A 24,041-nucleotide genomic window follows, 5' to 3' on the forward strand; every position below is an offset into this window, starting at 1 on the left:
TTTTGGTCTGCTAATCTGAGGAAGGACGTTCTTGCTATTGAGGGAATACAGCGAAGGTTCACCAGATTGATACCCGGGATGGCAGGATTGACATATGAGGAGAGACTGGATCAACTGGGCTTGTATCCACTGGAGTTTAGAAGAATGAGAGGGCATCTCATAGAAACATATAAAATTCTGACGGGATTGGACAGGTTAGAGGCAGGAAGAATGTTCCCGTTGCTGAGGAGTTCCAGAACCAGAGGTCACAGTCTAAGGATAAGGGGTAAGCCATTTAGGACCGAGATTAGGAGAAACTTCTTCACTCAGCAAGTGGTTAACCTGTGGAATTCTCTACCGCAGAAAGTTGTTGAGGCCAGTTCGTTAGATATATTCAAAAGGGAGTTAGATATGGCCCTTACGGCCAAAGGGATCAAGGAGTATGGAGAGAAAGCAGGGAAGTGGTACTGAGGTTGAATGATCAGCCATGATCTTAGTGAATGGTGGTGCAGGCTCGAAGGGCCGAATGGCCTGCTCCTGCACCTAATTTCTATGTTTTCTAAATCCCACTTCAGGACTTGAATACACAAGTTTGACTGATAGTGCTATACTGAAGGACGAGATATTAAGCGAGTATCTGCCTGCCTGTTCTGCTAATTCAGGTGAACATTAAAATTCCCAGGACATCATATGAAGAAAAGGAGGGAGTTCTCCCCGTGTCCTGGACAACATTCCTTCTCACAAGAAACAGACTGACTGCTCATTCATCTCATTTGTTGTTTGTGGGCTTGTCTGTTGCACAAATGGCTGCCATATTCAGCTGCACAGCAGTCTCTGTATTTCAAAGTAATTGCTCCAAGATGTTCCTGAGAGATGTAATGAGGAACTACATAAATGCAAAACTTTCATCTGCAGAGCTATCAAGCTGGGTGTGGGAGAGAACAAATCTCCACCCACAATTGTTTTATGTCTAAAATCCTTTGCCCAGTGATTAAACAGTAGAGCCATTTACTGTGTGTTACTGGACTCGATTGCAATCAACTTTAAAACACAAGCCATTGCTGCATGACCCTGCACCACAACCAACAGCAACCAATATGACCTCACCAGCCGAAGATCTCTGCCAAGCAGCTAACGGCCACTAGCAGTCGTGGAGAATAGTTACACATCAGCCAGTAGCAGCAACTATGATTTGGACAAACACTACACTGGGCTCAATCTTTATCAATAGAGAGAGAGGCGCACGGGAATCGGTTAAAAGGAGCATTATGCTGTAACTGGCATTGCGAGGAGCTAGAATCCCAAATACTCAAACGGACAGCCAATCAACCGATTAAGGGTCAAAACAAATTGGAAGCTGCCAAAATATTTTAACTCATGAATTTAGGAGTTCGCTAACATGCCAACTTCATGTGGGCCACTGAGTTAAGTTCTCTCAGTATCACTTAAGTAACCTACTTTGTGTTCTCCCATAAATTACAGCCTCTCAGATCTTGCTGCATTTCAACAAAAAACATAAAACAAATCAAGTTTACAGACGACGCCAAAATTCACACGTTTTGCAAACAATTCTCGTACAAACGTACAATCTCAATGGATCAAACCCTTTCCCATTCACTCACGTTGTATAGAATTTCAATGGATCAAACCTTTCCAATCAGTGTCACTGTAGAATTATGTTTTGAGTGATTGAATGGGCTGTGGAGTAGCAATTTGAATATGGTCGATTTTATTCACCTTTTCGACATCCAAACACAAGTGGAGTTCAAGCTCAACACTACTCAGCAAACCCATCCTAAATCAGGGGCGAAATTCTAAACCTAATTGCAAAAGATTTCCAAGAGTGGCAAGTTTAACTGATTTACCGCAAGGGGTAACGATTCAGCTCTTACCTCGCCCCAACCCTTTGCAGACATTACACGCCTCAATGCAACGTTGATTGAACCACCGCCATTGCCATTCTGCGTTGAGAGGCTCCCTGAAAGAACAGCTGTATCTGTTGTGGTTAATGGAGCCTGAGTGAAAAACAATTAGAATTAGAATATATTCAACTTCGATTTTCTTCTGTTTTCTACTCTACTCTACTCTCCTGAAAATGCCAACCCACAGTGGGGTATAGTCCCACATGTGACGGCAGCCCTCTTGCACCTCGTACAAGTGGGGACTTATTTTACGTATCAGCTGAGAGACAGTGAGAGCTAGCAAGATATTTGAATGTGGAGGTCATTACAGCAAAACCATCCTTAACAAAACATCCACACACATGCTCCTTCCATCACTGGGTAGTGATCAGCAGCAGGAATGGTAGTTACTTTGTTCCCCTCCCATGGGCACTGAGGACAGTTATAGTCTCTCTCAAACCCCCCGCCCCCGCCCCCCCCACACTGACCGAAGAGCCAATTCAGCAGAGACCAGGGAACAATCCTGGTCTACATGGCTCTGTGATACACTGGCTGATGCATTGACAAAGCCAGCAGGGTAGAATCCACATCTCTTTAAACTCCAAAGAAGGGTCTGATGTGTACAAGTATTGGACAGAATTAATTACACCCTCAAATTACTTCACACAGCCTCAAAATGCTGACAAAAGAGCTGGATTGTTCAATACAGGAAACAGATGGATTGTCCAATGCAGAAAAGAGATGGATTGCCCAATGCAGGCATTTGAAGACCTTAAAAGGCAATACTGATTCAATATGTCATGGCTGCAGTCCTCTGGGCAACTATAACTCCTTACTGTTGCCCCAACCAAGGTTGGTTGATTTGACACAGACCAGAGTTGGAACCTTGAACCGGCCTGGTCTGTAAGCCTCAGTACCACACCAGGGGTGCTGGTTATTGAATCATCATCATCATCATAGCTCATCGCTCCAAAGCCACAGTCAGGATCGGGTGGTGTCACTTATCTCGAATTGTCCCTCGAGAGTACAGGATGTTGCCAGGAGGTGCTGCAGCAGGCAGTATTCAGGGTTTGCATTGCGTCTCCACATCTGGGGTGGTTTATTCAATGAACCATCAGGAAAGTGCTACAGTACAGTTTCAAAACAATTTTTCTCAAACAAACTTCTGTTGGAAGGTCTGAAACAATATTCCCCCAACATATACTAATACAAGGAGGGCACACCAAGTAACAAAGAGGGACTTCAGTCTGTTCTGTTGCCTCGTACCTCAATAGATTGTGATATGTGCATTTTATTAATCTCAATCTGAGGAAACCCACTGCCTGGCTCTTCAAACTCTTCATCGTAGCGGTCAAACAGATCAGTGGCATCCACGCCAACACTTATCGTACCCTGCAAGAAGATTAAATAAGTTACTGACCTTTTATTAGGCGGTGCAATTGTGAAGTGACAGTGCAGCGATACCGCTAATGTGTGCAGTTCCTGGCACGAATCAAAAGGAGCCTTAAATTCACACCTGTACTAGTCTTCTCCTGCAATGCTGCCCGAGGAGTCAAGACTGAGCCTGATATTCAGAGGAAGTAGGGTTAGAGGGCAAGTGATAATTGGACCAGGGAGTGCAGTCATAATTCAGTCTCTATTTTAAAGACCTGCATTTTGTCTTTATTTTAATTTTATATATTGCCATTATAAATTCCTATGTCCACATTTCTAAGGGAAACTTGGCACACGCTAATCACACCCTCCTATCAGTTGGTGCATTGCAATACTTCCACTGGTGGGAGGGTGTAACTAGAATGTGCCAAATTTACAAAAAGCACTTTACATAAGTGCAGTCATAGGACTTTATAATGGAAAGTTGACAGTATGCGCACGCAAACTCATTATTAATATACTAAAGATAATGGGCCGAAAATTGCGGTCTTGCGGGGTCCGTATGAAGTGCGCACAGACCCGGCGAGGCCTTGCTAAAGCCGGTTCTCGGGGTGCGATGCACATGCGCCGAAAACCGGCTTTTCCGATCTGTCAAAATTTCATTTGACAGATCAAACGCATCCCCACAGGAAGGATATCTGCGCAGCAGAGATTGGGCTATTTGCCTAACTCATGCATAGCGAATGTCCTTCAAAATGTTATGCTTGGTAAAAGCAGGCGCATAGCTTACTTTTATCGGTGTGACACTTTTAAAACATAGAAAAATTAAATTTAATCATTCATTTTTATGTTTAAAAACCCGGTCCATTAGGGCAAGTTTATTTTTAACCCTATTAAACACATTAAAAAAAAATCCACATTTTTTTTCCTAAAACATTTCATTACATTTAATTTCCATTCATTTTAAATATGTGGGGTCTTTTTTTTTTAAATTTATTGCGCTGTGTTTCAGGGGGTTATTCACATTGATAGTAATGGGAACACGTACAAACAGAGATCCCATTATCATCAATGAGAATACTGCAGCGTGATTGGTGGTCCAGGCCCACGTGATTGCAACATTGTCTGTCCGTGGAGGACAGATCCCCGTACACTGCGCAGCGAATGAAGGCCTCAGGCCGGAATCCTACGTTTCTCCGGGACCAACAGGTAGTTTAGTAGATTTATTTAGGATCGGATGTGATCGTACGAAGGAAGGCTCCGATCACAATTTTCCCCACAGACTCAGACATGCAGGCACATTGAAACATTTCGGAATTTTCACCTTTTGCACCCATTTAAAATTTGAAAGTCACCGAGTTTATGACATTATGACAGTGAAAGAACTTAATTGGCTGTGCAATTTAGAATGTCCCGATTTGTGAAAGAATTTGTATTTCGAACCTTTCTTTAATCAACTCAGAAACACTAGAAGGAGATGGTGAACATGGTGAGTATTTTCCAAGGACTCAAGCAATGCTGGATTGCATTGAATTGAAAGAGTATGTTGCACTCCACGGGATTAAGAACAAAGGAGGTGTTCGAGGGAAGTACTACAAGTGAAAGAAAGACATTGTAAGCAAGACACTTCCAAAAATTAACCCTTTAGCAGCTAAGCTATTAAAGCCCAAAGCCTTCTTTGGACATAAAATGGTGAGCATGGTCATTGGGATTATGATTTGTGTCTTGGCATGAACGGGGCTGAATTCCAATAAAAATTCACAGCGAAGGTTAAAAATACAACCCTCTACCTAAGCCTCGACAACACTAACAGAACGAGGGAGAGAATCTACCCCGGCTTTTCAATTATACAACTCTATTAGAACCTGCAATCAAATGGTTTGCAGCTCAAACAATGAGGCCACTCAGTTCTGTTTTCTACCTCTGCACCGATTTTCCTGTTCGTCTCCTGAAGACAGCAACGCTTGCTCTGGTCCCATTCCACAGGCACTGGCGGATACTCTCCAGCACCGCACCCAGCGGCCATTCTCCATGAACAAGGCTGAACGATGAGCTTCAGCCGCTATTCCACTGTGGTCGCCATCACAGGCAAACTTGACCTTGATCTCTCCCTCCAGCAGGAGCAGGAACCCTGGCTGATATTCCCCTCCCTCGGGGGTGCTGAGGGTCATTGTAACTTGTAACACATTATTTCCAGATGATCCAGCGTGGCCTTGCATACCTTGGGGTTGGTTCTTTGCTGCAGTCGCCTCTCTTCCCTTTCTCGTTGCAGCCGCTCAAATTCTTCGCGTATTTCAGCTGTTGCTTTCTTCCTTTCCACGACCTGTAAAAGCAAAATATGGCATCAATTCACAAACTGCAGCATTAAACGCAAATCACAAACAATGGCTACAGCGTCTTGTACGATACATAGCCTAAAAATTGCAGTTTTCTAAATGAGTCAAAAAGAAGCCCTGCATAACTTCATCCTCTCCCACTCGGAACTGATAAACAGCGCGCACCACCCCCCCACCCCGCCCGCCCACCTGGCTCAGCTGGTTGAGGCAGTGGACGTTATCTGACCCAGACCAGACAGGTCTCAGGTTTTGCACTCTAGTGTGGAGTTAGCGGATATCAGCTGGGTTGGGAGGGCCAATTCAATAACCCTCAGCCTCAGCAGGGAGGGGAAAATCAGTAACTCATTAAGACGACTTCAACAGAACCTCCCTACCCCACATCCTCCACCACCAATAAGGGCAAGAGCAGCAATGCCTTGGTAGCACCCTCCTGACTTGGACATAGCTTGGCATTCCTTCACTGTTGCTGTGTTAATATCCTGGAGCTCCCCACCCAACACCATTGTGGGAGCACCGTCACCACAAGGATGGCAGCAGTTGAAGGAGAAGGCCCACCACAATCTTCTCAGGGCATCTAGAGATGGGCAGAAACTAAAGCTTTGCCAGTATCATCCACATCCCATGAACACATTTTTAAAAAGCCAGGGTCCTGTTCCAGATTACTATTCAGTTACCCCTGACGCCAAGTGCGCACATGTGATCAACAGGCAAGGACAGGATCAGGCTTGGCCACGATTCCTGACAACACCCAATGCACAGGCTCAAACGAGAGGCAAGATAGCACAATATCCATGGAACTATACCAGAGCCTTCAGGGAAAATGATTAGGAAAGAGGGGGAAGCTCAGCCTAATGTAGATGTGAGGTGGTACGCCTAACAAGGGATGGGCAGGGTTGAGAAATCGAAGAATTGGACAGGAGGGTGATCAACGACACCTTATGCAAGGCCTGATGGATAATTAAACAGCGACAGTCAGAGATCGGGAACATGCCTTCTGAGCAGTGGGTACAATATTTTACAAAATGGGATAGAACATAAAGTGGATCGCTACCCTCTCCCATACTATCAGCTCCTTAAATGGAAGAGCACACGATGTTGCAGGGTAAGAAATCCAAATTGAAACTATCCCGAACTCTTGGACCTCATGTTGTTCAGGCAGCAGCCCAGGGCTTCACTCAGCCCGAGAGCAATCTTTAAGCATTTGCAATATGTGTTGAATACCAAACACGAAGGTCACCAAGATTTCAGTGTCTCCTGATGCACCACTGTGACAATTTTACCAGCTCCCACAACAGATAATGTGTTAGATTGTTAATTTAGTGCTGGTTTAGGAGAGTTTGGGCTGTGGGCTCATGCTCACTGGGAAGCGGTTCGGGAATACCCAAACTCCTTTCATCCTTTCAGCTAGCAGAGAAAGAGTCTTATAATTTGGGTGTTAGCCTGGGTCCAGCCTTTGGGGAGAAGCGCTGGGGATGAAATATTGCCTTACCTCCCATCCTTCCATTTCCAGGCCTTTTTTACCATAGATGTCATAGATGGCTCGGGTCTGGGGATCGCGGAGTACTGTCAAGAGAAATAGGAAAGAAATACAAAGATTCAGAACAAATTGATCTATAAAAACCAGGAGAGCCGTGGTATCCAAGACACAGGATGCTGTGATGAGGTATGCTTAAGAACAGGGGAAGGGCAGGGTTGAGAAATTTAAGAATTGGATGAAGTTTATCTGAAGTGCCTCGAGAAGTTTCCCTACGTTAAAGGCACTATATCAATATAAATATAAGTTGTTGTTGATTCTGCATACACATGGACTTTGAAATCTAAATTATGGCATGAGAGAGTGCGACAGAGCGAAAGAGAGAGAAAGAAAGAAAAAGCAAGAGAGGAAAAGAAGAGAATCTTAATCACAACATATTGAACACAACAGAAGGGGAGAAGAAAAAAGGCTATAATATGTAAATAGGGAATTGTAGGCTGACAGCCTCTTAATTTCCTTTCTGTCTTCAGAAGGGATAATCTGTGACCTGCCCACTTAATAGTAAAGGAAAAAGGGCAATTTACATTGAACAGTGAACTGGTTCACAACAGCCACCGGGAAAAACGATCACGTGAATAAATTTGGGATTATGAGGAAATACATTTTGAGGAAATAAAGCAGTGTGCCCCATTTTTCTTCTGCCATCCAAGGTACTTGCCTTCATATGCCTGGTGCACAAGGTTAAAGAGAGTCTCTGCCTGTTGTTTCAGATCAGGGTCTCGATGCTTGTCTGGGTGGTAGAGCATACACAACCGGCGATAGGCAGCCTTCAGCTCGTCTTGTGTGGCCTGCGATCAACAGATCAAACAGCAACATTAAACACAAAACAGATAGAAGCAAAGGTTGTTTCAAAGTGACCACGTGACAGTGCTATTGTCTGATCCAGGAGTTTAATTTAGTCCGACCAAACACATTCTGTTGGAAGATACGTCACTCAGTCCTGTCTGTGTAATCTGTGCAAGGATCACCGAGGTGGGTGGCTGGGCAGATCATGACAGGGGAGAGCTGTGCTGGCACTGCTCACTCCCCTGAAAAGCAGAGTGCTGAGTAAAAACATCCTTCTCACTTTCCCTGGATCCTTGGGCCAATGCAACACGTTGTATGGTTATAGAGACCAGGACTATCCAAGTTGCTTCCAGGGGAAGCAACAGATCTTAGTACCTCCAGGCTGGTAGGGAGGAGTATAAAGGATAGAATTGGGATTGGCTAGGATACCCTGCACAGCCTGCTGACAGTTGCTGGCTCCCTCTCACACACATACAATGATCACCACCTCCCAAAGGGGAGGTTGGGCCATTTATTGTACTCTGGATGGACATGGCTTGTCTATTTCTAGAACTAGAGCGAATTCCAGGGGCATAATTATGAGCTGGGAAATTAAGTGTAACGTCAGGAACGACCTCCTCATACTTGTGTCAATTTCTGCTTGCCAATGCCATCTCTACCCTCTGACAGGTCCTGATGTTTGTTTGGCTACAGTTCCACAGTTGCATAATAGCTTATGCAACTTCATCCAAGTGCCAATTCTTCATGTATGGCCATAGTGAGTTTTAGCAGGTTATTCATAGGAATTGCTAGACAAAAATAAAGACCTCAGTCTATTTAGTTCGATGGCATGATACAACGACAATGGAGCTGTTGACGAACCATAGCAATCGATCTCTAGCAATTAGTCTACAACAGACCCAGACATGGCGCGACGAAACCCCCAGCGGTGGCGAGCTTTGGGAACCATAGGTCCAAAGTCATCTATTCCTCCCAAGCATGCTACACTCACCACATAGCAGGTCTCAAATTACTCATATATTGTGTCCCAAAATATTCTGTACTAAGGAAAATCAATCTAATTTACATTTGAAGGAATCAATACTACGCGCTTCCACTGTCTCCCCAGGGAGTCTGCTTCATCGATTTACCACTCGCTTCGACTAGGAATATCAGAACCCAGCTCAATCTTGCCCTTGCCTCATGAGCACTTTCCAGCTCGGAGTCGCTGGATTACAATCAGGCGTGGAAATCCCAGTCAATATTCTTTACCCAACTCCAGGAGCGTCCAGACCCATTGAAACACCCCGACTGCTGCCCCTGCCGAAATCAGCTAACTCAGCACAGTATGTGAAGCTGTGCTCTCGCTGGCTTGAATAGCCCTCAACGAGATAAACCCACTGAGTTAAAGCAGCTTAAACACACCAGCAGCTACCAGTGAACACAACTTTGATCAAAACACACATAAAGGAACGTGACAGGCTCCAAAGAGATTCTGAAAAAACTTGCTTAGGTGTAGTTACTGACATTTATTTTCTGCAGTTAATGTGTGAATTTATTTTTTTGTAATCCCTTGTAACAATTTTTCCCTTTAAGGTTTTGGAGAGTGGCAGCTGTCGGTAGATGATGTAGTTCGAAACTCAGAATCTCGAGAGACGAACTGTTCTTCTCTACCATTTTGCTCTCGGAGGAGTGTATCAGCAGAGTCACGATAACTGCCTGGACAGTGCTTTCTTAATCCTCCACAGCGACAACCGTAAAACCGGGGAAGTGATTTATGTCTAAAATTTTCCCCAAGATGAAGAATTTTATTAGGGTACAGCTCCACGAGTGCCTGGAATCCCACTCACCCAACATTCTGCGCAGACGAGCATCAGGGGTGTTCAAGCATGTGGGAATATCAGTGCAGACCAATTCTATCGTACTCAATGTTATTCGGTGCCTTTACACACTGGTCCATCGAGAAAAACTCACTCAAATTGTATTCAAAAACGCTCAAGCTGCGCTTACTTAATAGGGGTCAGAGACTACTTGCGACCTGTCTTGCCTTTAACTGTAGCTTTCAGCTGACTTATTGCTCTTTGTGCCTCTGGCCTCCAATTCTTGGATGCCCAGCTCTGGCACATTGACTGCAGCGAGATTCAGTGCTGTTCCTTCTATCTATTGCTCTCTCGTTAAGTGGTAGAATCATAGAATAGTACAGCACAGAAGGTCATTCAGCCCATCAATTCTGCAAAGAGAAATCCAGTTAGTCCCACTGCCCCCGCTCTTTCCCCATATCCTTGCAATTTTTTCTCCTTCGAGTATTTATTCAATTCCCTTTTGAAGGCTTCTATTGAATCTGTGTCCACCACCCTATCAGGTAGTGAATTCCAAATCCGAAACACTCTTTGCATTAAAAAGTTGTTCCTCATGTCGCCTCTGGTTCTTTTGTCTTAAATCTATGCCCTCTGGTTATCGACCCTTTAGTTATTGGAAACACTTTCTCTTTATTTACTCTATCTAAACCCTACATGACTTTAAACACCTCAATCATATCTCCTCTTAGCGTTCTCTGCTCCAAGGAGAACCACCCCAGCGTCTCCAGTCTATCCATGTAACTGTAACCATTCTGGAACCATTCTGGTAAACCTCTCTGTACCTTCTCCAAAGTCTTCATGTCCTTCCTAAAGTGCGGTGCCCAGAATTGGACACAATACTCCAGTTGGGGCCGAGCTGGTGTTTTATCTCGGTTTAACATAACCTCCTGGCTTTTGTACGCTATGGCTCTATTTATAAAGCTCAGGATCCCACATGCTTTATGAACAGCTTTGTTAACCTGTCCTGCTACCTTCAAAAATTTGTGCACAAGCACCCCCAGGTCGGTCCCTTCTTGCACCCCCTTTAAAATTTATACCATTTTCATGTATTGTGTCGCCTCATTCTTCCTACCAAAGTGCATCACCTCACACTTTTCTGCATTAAATGTTATCTGCCATGTGTCTGCCCACTCCACCAGCCTGTCTATGCCTTCTTGAAGTTTACTACATTTCCATGTTTCGTGTCATCTGTAAATTTCAAAATTGTACCCTGTACACAACCCCCCCTACCCCACCCAAAGTCCATGTCATTAATGTACATTAAAAACAGCAGGATCCTAGTACTGAACCTTGGGGAACTCCACTGTATACCTTGCTCCAGTCCGAAAAACAGCCATTCACCACAACTCTCACCATATGGGTTGCGGGAGCCCATAAAACCCTGCCGTGTATTGGACTAAACCCCCTATCGACTGGTATAAAAAGACAGTTACAGCCATGGAACGAGCGTCACATCGCCGCCTGTCAGACTGTTAATCAGCCCGAGAATACTTCCACTACTTCACACTGCCCTGCAAGAGAAGTGTGAAGATATCTAAACAACAACATTGCTCGCTAGCAAAAAGGAGTCAAGGTCATCCCAGCTTTTATGCAGCACACTGGCAGATTCCTGCTCTATTATGTCTCAAAAAAAGAAACACTGCTGTCTGTTCTTTTTACAAACTTGAGTGAATGTCTCCTTAAGAGTTCTTTTGTCTTAGTGGAGAGAAAGACAATGCAAGGCAGCCAGCTATGGTGGTGGTGGTGGTGTCATTTCTTGCAATCAGAATCGAATCCGGTCAAGTCTGTTTGCCAATCTCTCACTTTTGAAATGTGAGTGCATGCAGATTCGTGTCAGTCACCCCAGGTATCAAGAGCAAAAAAAAACTCAAGAGTGTGTGTTCTGGACCACAGTTCTCTGGTTTTCACCACCTGTCTCAACACTGAGGTACTGAAGATTCAGCACTCTATTGCTTTGAAACACTGTGTAGCAAGGATTCTACTCCTAGTGTCTGCTCCTGTGTTATTACTCTGCTTATAAATAAATGTGACTATTTGTTTTAGCCTGAATACAATGGTCTGACTTAGGTATTTTCTGCCTTTCAAATGTGACAGGAGAACATGGTGGACAACCCATGTAATCTCTGGTGCATCATTCCATGGTAAGAGGGTAATTATTAGTCCTGTGGTACACTATTCCAGTCACTTCACACATTAGGCAACATGTTTGCTCACAGGAGTTACAGGTCTGCTTACGAAAACTTGTGTGTGTACAGTGAGAAGCCAGGTAAGAGTTGGGTAAAAGCCCGAATTGCAACAGTCAAGTGAAAGAGCCCTAATAAAGCAGTAGTATTTAACTGAACTATTCACCCAGAATCTCCCCTTCTTCTTGTGTGGAAGAGCAGGGTCTCCTGCTGACAACTGCCCACAGCGGCACAACTGAAATTAGGAGCTCATTGTGTGAAGAGTCACAGGCACTGACCTACGCCTCATCTGTCCACAGTCTGGTCTGCCACATTCCCGAGAGCAGTATGCAGCAAGGCACTGCTTGGGACTGTGGCCCGAAACAGAAAGTTCTTCAGTAAAACCGTATCGAAGGACAGAGAGACAGGAATATTCTTGCAAAACTTTTTTTTTGTAAAAATGATTTTAGACAAGCTGTTTACAAATCAGACCATTTTCTGCAGTAGGATAGTAGCTTTACTTTTAAAAATCATTCATTAAAAACTGAATTTTGTAAAACTCACAGCAGGTCAGACAGCATTTGTAAAAACAGACGTTAAGCTGTTTTGGGTGCAGACCTTTTCAGTTTTACTGAAGAATACACGCCCAAAATATTAATCTATTGTTCCTCTTTCCAGATGCTGAATGTCCAGTAGTTACAGTTTAAAAAAATAAAAAGATAATTAATTTTTTGGGACGATATTTCCTCATCAAGATTTTCCTTGACACCAAGCAGTATTCCCCGCCAATGTTGCTTAACCAGCGTTACAAGGTGCACGAGAGCAGCCTGAATTTGGGTCAACTCCTCCATTTGTCCCTCAGGGTCACTGCCGCCTCTTCACCTCCCCTGCCAAACAGGTCGACTGATCAGAAACTCACCGGGCGCTATCGAGCCACATCAGAGAATACGGAGCATCAACATTCCACATCAGAGGAGCTCCTAAAGAGAAGCCGCCAAGGTTAACACCGCAGTGAAAAATCTGTCAATTAAAACTGTTAATTCTGACAGTAAGGGAAAGAGAACGGTCTATGTCATTTTACTCACACCCATCAGGTGTATGAGAAGGTTAATCCCGCAAAGCCAAAATGTACAAGAAACCTGACAGTTTTCATTAAGGGAAAGTAAAGACTAAAGGTAAAATACTGCTGGAACCTTTGATGCAGACAGCCACATCACACACAGTTATTAATATAAAACCAAATTAGAAGCGAAGATCCATGAATAGGCACTTCACGAACGACCTTCTCTCTCCGATTATTTGACAAATTGTTTAATAATCTATCGATTATGTGATATAAGTGAACAGTTTCATTTCTTGTGAATATTGAATTCATTGAGACAGCAGATTGAATCGTCCATCACTGTTGAGTCCTTAAGGTCAGGTGTTCAATACTTGATGAATGATGACTTGTGTCTGAAGTGGTTATAAAGTGCAAGGTACTGCCACCATCCAACTCAGTAACAAGCTGCATCAGTCAATTCAGCATTTGTCAGCAGGATTTCAATACAGTATAATGGTGGGTGTATGAAATTTTCTTATCCTCCTTTTCCACCAACTTTCTCTCTTCCCCCTCCCCCCGGATCTGGCTGGGACACGAGCCCAATATTCAACCAAGTAGCATTTCTTCGCATCAGCCTGTTAGCTCATTGATCTGAAGAAGATACTGCAGCCAAGTCCGATCCTGTCTTGTGCTAATTTTCAAGCCTCAGTTTTCTTAAGGCTGGATAGAAGGATCCAAACTCTGCATCTAACCCATGCTGTATGTGCCCTGGGAGTGTTTGATGGGACAGTGTAGAGGGAGCTTTACTCTGTATTTAACCCGTGCTGTACCTGCCCTGGGAGTATTTGATGGGACAGTGTAGAGGGAGCTTTATTCTGTATCTAACCCGTGCTGTAACTGCACTGGGAGTATTTGATGGGAAAGTGTAGAGGGAGCTTTACTATGCATCTGATCATAAGAACATAAGAATTAGGAGTAGGCCATTCGGCCCCTTGAGCCTGCTCCGCCATTCAATGAGATCATGGCTGATCGACCTCAACTTCACTTTCCTGCACTATCCCCATTTCCCTTAATATCCAAAAATCTATCTCTGTCTTGAATATACTCAAAGACTAAGCCTCCACAGCCCTCTGAGTTGATCTGTGCTGCATTTGATTTGGGAGTGGTTTATGAGACAGTGTATACGGAGCTTTACTCTGTATTTAACTTTTGTTGTACCTACCCTTTTATGAGATAATGTAGAAGGAGTTTGATTCTGCATCTAACCAATAAGCTACCTAATTAGAGTATTTGATGGGACAGTATAGAAAGTGAAATACAAATGCAAAATACTGCTGGAATCTGAAAAAAAAACAGAAAATGCTGGAAATCTCAGCAGGTCAGGCAGCATCTGTGGAGAGAGAAACAGAATTAACGTTTCGGCTCAATGACCCTCCGTCAGAACTGGCAAATGTTCGAAATGAACAAATTCTTAAGGAGCACTGAAAGGGGGAGGGGGAAAAAACAACAAAAGGGAAGGTCTGTGATAGGGTGGAAGGCAGGTGAGATTAGAGACACAAAAGGGATCATGGCCGAATTGAAATGGTAATGACAGACGTCATAAAAAAGTTAATCTGGATAGGGTGTGAATGGCGCAGTAATGACCAGCTGCCATTATAGACAAAGAGAAAAAAGAAAGAGAAGAAGGAAGAAGAAAGACATAACATGGGGGGGGGGGGGGGGGAGGGGGTGGAGAAAGGGAGCCAAAGGTGGCTAGAGGCTATGGTTTGAAATTGTTGAACTCGACGTCGAGTCCAGAAGGCTGTAAAGTGCCTAAACGAAAGATGAGATGCTGTTCCTCGAGCTTACGTTGAGCTTCATTGGAACAGTGTGGGAGTCCAAGGATGGAGATATCAGAGTGGGAGTGGAGTGGAGTGGACAATTAAAGCGACAGGTGACCAGAAGCTCAGAGTCACACTTATGGACTGAACGGAGGTATTCAGCAAAGCGGTCACCCAATCTACCTTTGGTCTCCCCAATGTAGAGGAGACCACATTGTGAGCAGCGAATACAGTATACTAAATTGAAAGTAGTACAAGTAAATCACTGTTTCACCTGGAAGGAGTATTTGGGGCCCTGGATCGTGGAGAGGGAGGAGGTAAAAGGGCAGGTGTTGCATCTCCTGCGCTTGCACGGGAGGGTGCTGTGGGAAGGGGAGGGGGTGCTGGGGGTGACTGCGGAATGGACCAGGGTATCGCGGAGGGAGCGGTCCCTTCGGAACGCTGAGGGGAGGGGAAGATGTGATTGGTGGAGGGATCACGCTGGAGGTGGTGGAAATGGCAGAGAATGATCCGTTGAACATGGAGGCCGCTGGGGTGAAAGGTGAGGACAAGGGGAACCCTGTCATGGTTCTGAGAAGGAAGGGAAGAGGAGAGAGTAGAGGTGCAGGAAATAGAACGGATACGGTCGAGGGCCATGTTAACCACGGCGGAGGGGAATTCTCGGTTGAGCAAAAAGAAAGACATGTTAGCGGCACTGGTGTGGAAGGTGGCATCGTCAGAGCAGATGCGACGGAGAAACTGGGAGAATGGAATGGAGTTCCTTACAGGATGCGGGGTGGGAAGAAGCGTAGTCCACGTATCTGTGGGAGTCAGTGGGCTTATAGTGGATACTGGTCGAAAGCCCATCCCCAGAGATGGAGACAGAGAAGTCGAGGAAGGGAAGGGAAGGGAAGAGTCGGAGATGGACCTTGTGAAGGTGAGGGTAGAGTGGAAATTGGATGCAAAGTGAATGAAATTTTCAAGTTCAAAGCAAGAACAGGAAATTGCACCGATAGCCATCAATGTGCCGGAAAAAGAGGTAAGGGAAGGGACCCGAGTAGGACTGGAACAAAGAATGTTACACATATCCCACAAAAAGGCCGGCATAGCTAGGACCCATACGGGTTCCCATTGCAACACTTTTAATTTGGAGAAAGTGAGTGGAGTTAAAGGAGAAGTTGTGCAATGTGAGAAAGAGAGTTACTCAGTATCATAGAAAATTACGACATAGGAGGCCATTTGGCCCATCGTGTCTGTGCCGATATCTAACCCATGTTGTACCTGATCTGGGAATGTTTAACTCAGATGCTGAATGCAATGAAGGGAAATGTTCACCAAAACAGTCACCACTCACTTCGATTAAAATGTAAGAAAACATTTAAAGCAACAGACAGTAAGATCTCAGGGCGTAACTCTGGTGTAAAAATCTCAACTCGAGGTTCACGTGCAGTGCTGGATCTCTAGTAAAGAATAGAAACTAACATTTATTCCAGTTACTAATAAAATTGAAATGATTTTCAAAACACAAAAAAATGTGATGATTCAAAATAACCTTACACACTACAAGGCATCACAGGAGATATCAAGCATAGCAACCTAAATAGATAGAAAGATATTTCAAACACACCATCACTGGATTTGATGTATTACCACCAATACACTATATCAATACTTGCACTCAAGCCAATATGTAACGTAATTACCTTAATTCATCGCCTCAAATTGCTCCCACTGCCAGTGACAGGCCGATACTCCCCAGTACTTTACTCCAATTTAGACAAATCTAGATATAGCCCACATTTAGGACAAATTCTTCAATTGTACTCCTGGATGTTTTTCAGTTCAAGTGGACATTCAGCAGCATAAGCATTTGACATCCCCACCATTACATTTCGCTGACATCCCAGTGATTGTTCCGGGCACAACCCAAGTTTGAAGGACAGTGTCGGTAATTGTTTTCGAGGGTGCTTTTCACATTTGAAGTGGGGACATCACAAAAATGTAAAGGACGATACTGAATTATGAGGTGTGAGGTGATGCACTTACTTTGGGAGGGATAATAAGGAAAGGGTATACACATTAAACGGTAGGCCACTTAATAGTGTAGATGATCAAAGGGACCTTGGAGTGCTTGTCCATAGATCCCTGAAAGTAGGCCAGGTGGATAAGGCGGCATTCGGAATGCTTGTCTTTATTGGCTGAGGCATAGAATATAAGAGCAGGGAGGTTATGCTTAAATTGTATAATATTTTGGTTAGGCCACAGCTGGAGAACTGCGTGCCGTTCTGGTCTCCGTATTATAGGAAGGACGTGATATGCACCCTTTCTAGTGCAAAGAGGTTTACTAGAATGCTGCCTGGAATGGAGAATTTTAGTTATGAGGACAGATTGGATAGGCTGCGTTTATTCTTATTGGAACAGAGGAGGTTGAGAGGAGACCTCATTGAAGTGTACAAAATATTGAGGGACCTGGACAGTGGATAGCAAGGGCCTATTTCCATTGGTGATGGGGTCTATTACGAGGGGGCATAGTTTTAAGATGGTTGGTGGAAGGTTTAGAGGGGATTGGGGGGGGAGGGGGCTTCTTTACGCAGATGGTTGTGGGGATCTGGAACTCGCTGCCTGGAAGAGTGGTGGATGCAGAAACCCTCACCACTTTTAAGAGATGGTTGGATGGGCACTTAAAGTGCAGTAACCTGCAGGGTTACGGACCTAGAGCTGGTAATTGGGCTTAGATTGGATGACCTTTTGTTGGCCGGTGCAAATATAATGGTAAACACTACAGGGAATCAAATACAGCCAGGGTGATCTCCTGGAATAGTTTCGATCGCCTGGATGGGTTCGAGGGGAATTTACCCAGATGTTTTTCCCCTAAATTGGCCTGGGTTTTTGTCTCTCTCAGGAGATCACATGGCTCCGGTTGGGGTGGAGTGCAGAACGTTTCAGTATAAGGGGTGTCGCAGTTGTGCGAGGCGGACTGGTTGCTCTTTGCCTTTCCGTCATTGTTCATAAGTTTATTTGTAACCTTCAGGGTTTCTGACCAAGGACCGTGCGGCTCTTTGTTGCCCGGCGTGGACACGATGGGCCGAAATGATCTCCTTTTGCACTGTAAATTTCTATGTTTCTATATGCATGTTACAGTGCCAATTCTGCAATCTAGAATCTATTCAGTATTTTTGATCTGCTAAGTTCTGAAAACCATCTGTGAAAGTTATTCTTTGAAGTTCACCATTTCTCATAATCTTAGGTCCGGAAATTACACAGCATTTCTTTTTATTAAATTCCCACTTGTGAAAAAAATGTTAAGTTCAATTCTACCTCCCCATCCAATCCCATCTCCCAGCAAGCCTCCCAGGCCTCTCACTCAATCAGCCGGTCGGTTTTTCCCAATCTCAGCAGGGGATGCACTTCGCTCCCATCAGAGATCTGTGCCCACTCAACGCAGTACGGCAGCAATTGGGAACTTGCTCTTGGATCATGATGCGGTGTCGGTGCGGTTAGGTAACATTCTTTTTCTGTCCAAATAATGCGCCTTAAGCCAGAAGGATGCACCTGCGTGTACCAACACAACATTTCCATTTCCCACAAGCACTGAACCTTGTAAACTTGCCAATCTTTTGGTCAGTTACACCCCCTGGATTAAAACTGAGTTGAGGTCAAAACATTCCAAATAATCCAGTCAATAATGACTGGGATACGAGATGTCAGGGTTGCCACGTGACCAGATTTAGAGCAGATAGCGCAACTTTTTGGACTGGAGAGTCTACAAATTTCTAAAATATTAAGACACCAAGTCCGACTCTTACTACGGGGGTCAATTTCTTCCACTTAATTGTGTCCTGTGATAGAGGTTTTAATTTTTAAGGCTATTGATTTTTTTTTTGGTCAGCAGCAAAGCAAACTGCGCCTTAAATCCCTTTCTTGGACTTGGCAAAAGGTAGTAACTCTAGGGGCTGTCACTAGGTATATTTAGTATGTACTTTGATACCAATACACTGTGGCAATGCACTTCTTGTACAATACATCACTACAAATCATGCACATTACGAGCAACAGAACTAAAACATCAGTACTTCACTGAAGTGTGATACAACCAAAAATGCTCTCTCTAAGTTACAGCCTATGGATTCATGTTCATTTGAAACTGGGTTGAGCTCCACGCAGAATAATTTCTCATTAGATACATGCAACTGTCAGATAGAGGAGACTTGCTGATTCCACCATGTCTAAAAGGTTAAAGGACAGATTTCGTAGGCATGGAGGCAGTTTAACTACCACCCCTTTTTAATCAAAAAATAAATAATCCAAATCACTAATGACTGGGACACATTGGCTTTAATGATTTAAACCTCCACATTAAAAAAACACAGAAGAAATGGACTTCTGTATGAAGTGACAAACTTGGCATCAATTGAGAAGTTCATGGACCATTCAACTTGCATTTATATAGCACCTTTAACATAATAAAATGTCCCAAGGTACTTCACAACAGTGTTATCAAACAAAATTTGACACCGAACCATGTAAGGTGATATTAGAACCAAAAGCTTGGTCAGAGATATGTTTTAAGGAGCACCTTAAAAAAGAGAGGAGTAGAGAGAGATGGAGGGGTTTAGGGAGGGAATTCCAGAACTTTGGGCCAACGTATCTGAAGGCACGGCCACCAATGGTCGAGCGATTAAAATCAAGAATCGCAAGAGGCCAGAATTGGAGCAGCACGGATATCTTGGAGTTTGTGGGGCTGGAGAAGGTTGCAGAAATAGGGAGACGAGATCATGGAGGTGTTGCTACAGTTGTACAGGGCCTTGGTGAGGCCACACCTGGAGTATTGTGTACAGTTTTGGTCTCCTAACTTGAGGAAGGACATTCTTGCTATTGAGGGAGTGCAGCGAAGATTCACCAGACTGATTCCCGGGATGGTGGGACTGACCTATCAAGAAAGACTGGATCAACTGGGCTTGTATTCACTGAAGTTCAGAAGAATGAGAGGGGACCTCATAGAAACGTTTAAAATTCTGACGGGTTTAGACAGGTTAGATGCAGGAAGAATGTTCCCAATGTTGGGGAAGTCCAGAACCAGGGGTCACAGTCTAAGGATAAGGGGTAAGCCATTTAGGACCGAGATGAGGAGAAACTTCTTCACCCAGAGAATGGTGAACCTGTGGAATTTTCTACCACAGAAAGTTGTTGTGGCCAATTCACTAAATATATTCAAAAGGGAGTTAGATGAAGTCCTTACTACTCAGGGGATCAAGGGGTATGGCGTGAAAGCAGGAAGGGGGTACTGAAGTTTCATGTTCAGCCATGAACTCATTGAATGGCGGTGCAGGCTAGAAGGGCTGAATGGCCTACTCCTGCACCTATTTTCTATGTTTCTATGGAGGGATTTGAGCACAAGGATAAGAATTTTAAAATTGAGGTGTTGCCGGGCCGTGAACCAATATAGATCAGCGAGCACAGGGGTGATGGGTGAACAGGATTCGGTGCGAGTTAGGAGATGGGCAGCAGAGTTTTGGATGACCTCAAGTTTACCAAGTGCGATAGTTGGTTGGCCAGCCAGGAGAGCATTGGAATAGTAAAGTCTGGAGGGAACAAAGGCATGAATGAGGGTTTTTGGAGCAGATGAGCAGAGGCAGAGATAGGCAATATTACGGAGGTGGAAGTAGTTGCTCTTAATGATGGAGTGGATATGGGGTCAGAAGCTCAGCTCAGGGTCAAATAGGACGCTGAGGTTGGTGAACGGTCTGGTTCAACCTCAATGGCCAGGGAGAGGGATGGAGTCAGTGGCTGGGAAAGTCAGTCCAAAGTTGCACTAACTGTCCCAAATCTGGACGGATACCAACCCCGTTATGTCACAAGTTAGCAAGGACGAAATCGATTAACTGTAGCGTCGCCGTTTTTCCACAGACCGAGTGGACAAAGTGAAAATTTCACACACTCACCCGTCAGACAACGGAATGCCCAGTAACACCAGAACCCTGCGTAATATGTGGCTATTTATAATAGTGTGAGCAGGGTGGAGAATGGGCAAGCAGCTAGAAGAGGTTTGCAGCCTGAGGTCCGGCCGCTCAGCGGCTGACACGGTGTTAGCTGGGCCCCGCCGCCAACTGACGGAGAGCCGCCAGGTTCCCGCGGACAATTCTGTGAACCCGGCAGCGAATGAAGAGGTTCCCGTCGCCCGGCCCCCGCTAAAAGGGCCCTGAAGTGGCCGGAGACCCCTCACCTCCCTCCTGACGTTCAAAAGCGCATAAAAGTCATCGGTGTTAATCTCCTCATCCACCAAGGCCGCCGCCATTGTCACCTTTCACCCCGCAGCGGGACACGCCGGCCTCCTGCCAACCGCGCCGCCAACAAGGACGCGGCCGACAAAGAGCTTTCCCTCCCGCCTCCAGCTCCTCTCTGCTGCCCTCTGCTGGCTTGCAAAGACCAGGAGGACCAAATGTCCTCAAGTGGAAGGTCATAAATGCGTCTTTCTTTTTTCGGAAGAAGACTTGCATTTACACAGCGCCTTTCACGACCACCGGACGTCCCAAAGACTTTACAGCCAATGAAGTACTTATTTTTTGAAGTATAGTCACTGTTGCAATATAGGAAACACAAGCAGGCAGCGGAAAGAGCGTGCGGCAAACCCGTCCCACCCACCCTTTCCTTCAACGACTGTCCCACCTGTGACAGGGACTGTGGTTTTATATATAAACCTGTAAATACAATGTTTAACCACCAGAGGGCTCATCCCCTGGAGTCCCAAGAGATCCCACAATCCCTTGGGAGCACCTGTACTTAAGGAGGTCTCAGGCTGGAGAGGCACTCTGGAGACCTGCAATAAAAGACTACGGTCACACTTTACTTTGAGCTCACAGTATCTGGTCAGACTCTATTCATACACTACAACTGTGGTTCTCGCATTGGACTGTTCAGCCACCTCAGGACTCATTTTTAGAGTGGAAACAAGTCTTCCTCGATTCTGAGGGACTGTCTATGTATATGTATGTAGGAAACACAGCAAGCTCCCACAAACAGCAATGTGATAATGACCAGATCATCTGTTTTTAGGTGTTGACCAAAGAACTTGCAGTTATAATAGAAAGAAAGGTTCTTTATTTATAATAGCACCTGTCAGGCCCTCAGGACATCCCAAAGATCTTCGCAGCTGATGAATTACTTTAGAAGTGTAGTGACTGTTGCTACTTCGGCAAGCACAGTAACCAATTTCTGCATAGCAAAGCCCAAGAAACAACAAATTATTTGGAATGCAAGGTCAGCATTCATCGGCCATCCCTAGTCGTCATGAGAAGGTGGTGGTGGGGCTTGAACCACTGAGTTGTGGTTAAATATAACTGGGTGGCTTGCTAGATAATTTCAGAGGGCAATTAAGAGTCAACCATGTTGGTGTGGGACCGGAGTCACATATAAAGACAGCAAGTTTCCTTCAGTAAAGGACATTCATGAACCAGTTGGGTTTTTACACAAATCCAATGACTCATGGTCACTTTTACTGATAACAGCTTTTTTATTACCAGATTTTTAAAATGACCTGCTAGAGTGGGATTTGAATTCCTGTTCTATTGGATTATTAGACCAGCGCTCAGGATTACTAGTCCAGTAACATAGCCACTACACTAACATATTCAGAAATAGAGTGCAACAAGGCTATGGAGGGATTTACAGATTAGGACAAGAATTTTAAATATAATGCATTGGACAATCAGGAACAGGAGCTAATATAGGTCAGTGAGTGGAATTTGCAGGACAGACATTTGTCACAGTTTTGGACAAATTAGAATTGATGGAGGTTGGAGGCCAGCCAAGGGAATGCTAGAGTAGTCAAGTCTAGTGTTGATGAAGATTTTTGAAGTGGAGGGCTGAGGTAAGGGAGGAGGCGGGAAATGTTGATGAGGTGAAAGTAAGTCGTCTTGGTAATAAGACACTAGTTAGGTTTGTGATATATTCACACACAGCTTCCTACATGGCAGGCAGCTCTCTTGGAAGCCTCCGGAAATCTGCCTGGTTCTGTTTAATTATTAACTGTGCAATTGTAGTACACAATACGTCCACATCCACAGTGTGGGGCTACAAACAATACAAGCTTACAGACATTACTCTTCTCCCTCCTTAATGAAAAAGTTATTATAACAAATATCATACATAACTTTATACATAACAGGATATAAACTTATTTTTTTTCCATATTTACAAATGTAACTTTACCACTTGTTTTTTGTTTCGAAGAGGATACCTCCGCTCTTGAACAGAACCTTCCAAACATGGTGTCGATTTCACACTCATTCGAGACTCATTCTGAGGAATGTTTTCCTCCATGGAATTTCCTTGATTTTCATTTGAACTCACTCTAACTTCAGGCTCTTTGTTTTCCTGACTCGGACTCAGACTTTCATTCTGATTCTCTCCTGGATTTGTTTCCAGTACATTGGATTTAGGATTTGCTACTGGTGTATCAAAACTATCTGATGAGTCAGAAATAATTGAATCATTCCCACCTTCAACTTCTTCCAGGTCTGTCGGTAAAATATGATCAATATGAACAAACCTAACCTGTCCATTATCAAATATCTTCACCACTCTTCCTGGTAACCACTTTACCCATTTATGGTGATGGTTCTTCACTCTCACCTTCTGGTTTATCGCCCCTTGGAATATGGCAGGGGCGGAGGACACTCCAAATGGTAGCCTATTAAATTGATATAGGCCTAGATGAGTATTTATAGTCAAACATGACTTGGACTCCTCATCTAGTTCAAGCTGTAAGTAGGCATTCGTAAGATCCAGTTTTGAGAAGATCTGACCACCTGTCAATGTTGTGAACAAATCTTCTATATTCGGCAATGTATTGGGGACATTACCCTCTAGAACCTGGTTTACGGTTACTTTATAATCACCACACAATCTTACCTTACCATCGGACTTAGGTACAACAACAATGGGTGTAGCCCAATTACATCGATCTATCTTACAAATAATGTTCTCAGTCTCGAGTCTTTTGAGTTCATGCTCAACTTTCTCCTTGGGTGCATATGGTATGGAACGTGGCTTGTAGTAAACCGATCTAGCGTCCTTCTGTACCCTGACACTCACCTTGAAGCCTTGGATTGAACTGCCCGTTTCACAGAACACCTTCGGATACTTCTTGATAACCTCATTCATTGATGAAAATCTCGCTTCCACACAGAAAATCTTACTCCAATCCAGCTTAAGTGAGCTCAACCAATTTCTTCCTAGTAAGACAGGCTTGTCTCCTTTCACCAGTATTAGAGGCAAGTTCTGAAATTGAT

At 44.3% G+C, this 24,041-nt stretch overlaps 1 protein-coding gene across 4 annotated transcripts in view; it reads right to left on the reverse strand.

The window, feature by feature from the left end:
• The window catches only part of LOC139228918 (dnaJ homolog subfamily C member 11), a 73,049-nt gene that overhangs the window by 20,432 nt on the left and 28,576 nt on the right, over positions 1-24,041 (reverse strand). The window contains exons 1-6 of one of the 4 annotated variants that reach the window (XM_070860436.1): positions 20,975-21,131; positions 7,783-7,912; positions 7,080-7,153; positions 5,476-5,577; positions 3,147-3,272; positions 1,872-1,994 (exon numbers count right to left, since the gene is read on the reverse strand). In XM_070860436.1, coding sequence (XP_070716537.1) covers positions 1,872-1,994; positions 3,147-3,272; positions 5,476-5,577; positions 7,080-7,153; positions 7,783-7,912; positions 20,975-21,046 — 627 coding nt within the window. In that variant the 5' untranslated portion in view covers positions 21,047-21,131. Of the gene's footprint in view, positions 1-1,871; positions 1,995-3,146; positions 3,273-5,475; positions 5,578-7,079; positions 7,154-7,782; positions 7,913-20,693; positions 20,926-20,974; positions 21,133-24,041 lie in introns of those variants that run through there. The other 3 variants (XM_070860439.1, XM_070860437.1, XM_070860438.1) reach the window with 3 other exon arrangements.

This window comes from Pristiophorus japonicus, chromosome 18, assembly GCF_044704955.1.
Source record: "Pristiophorus japonicus isolate sPriJap1 chromosome 18, sPriJap1.hap1, whole genome shotgun sequence".
NCBI classification, from domain to species: Eukaryota; Metazoa; Chordata; class Chondrichthyes; family Pristiophoridae; genus Pristiophorus; species Pristiophorus japonicus.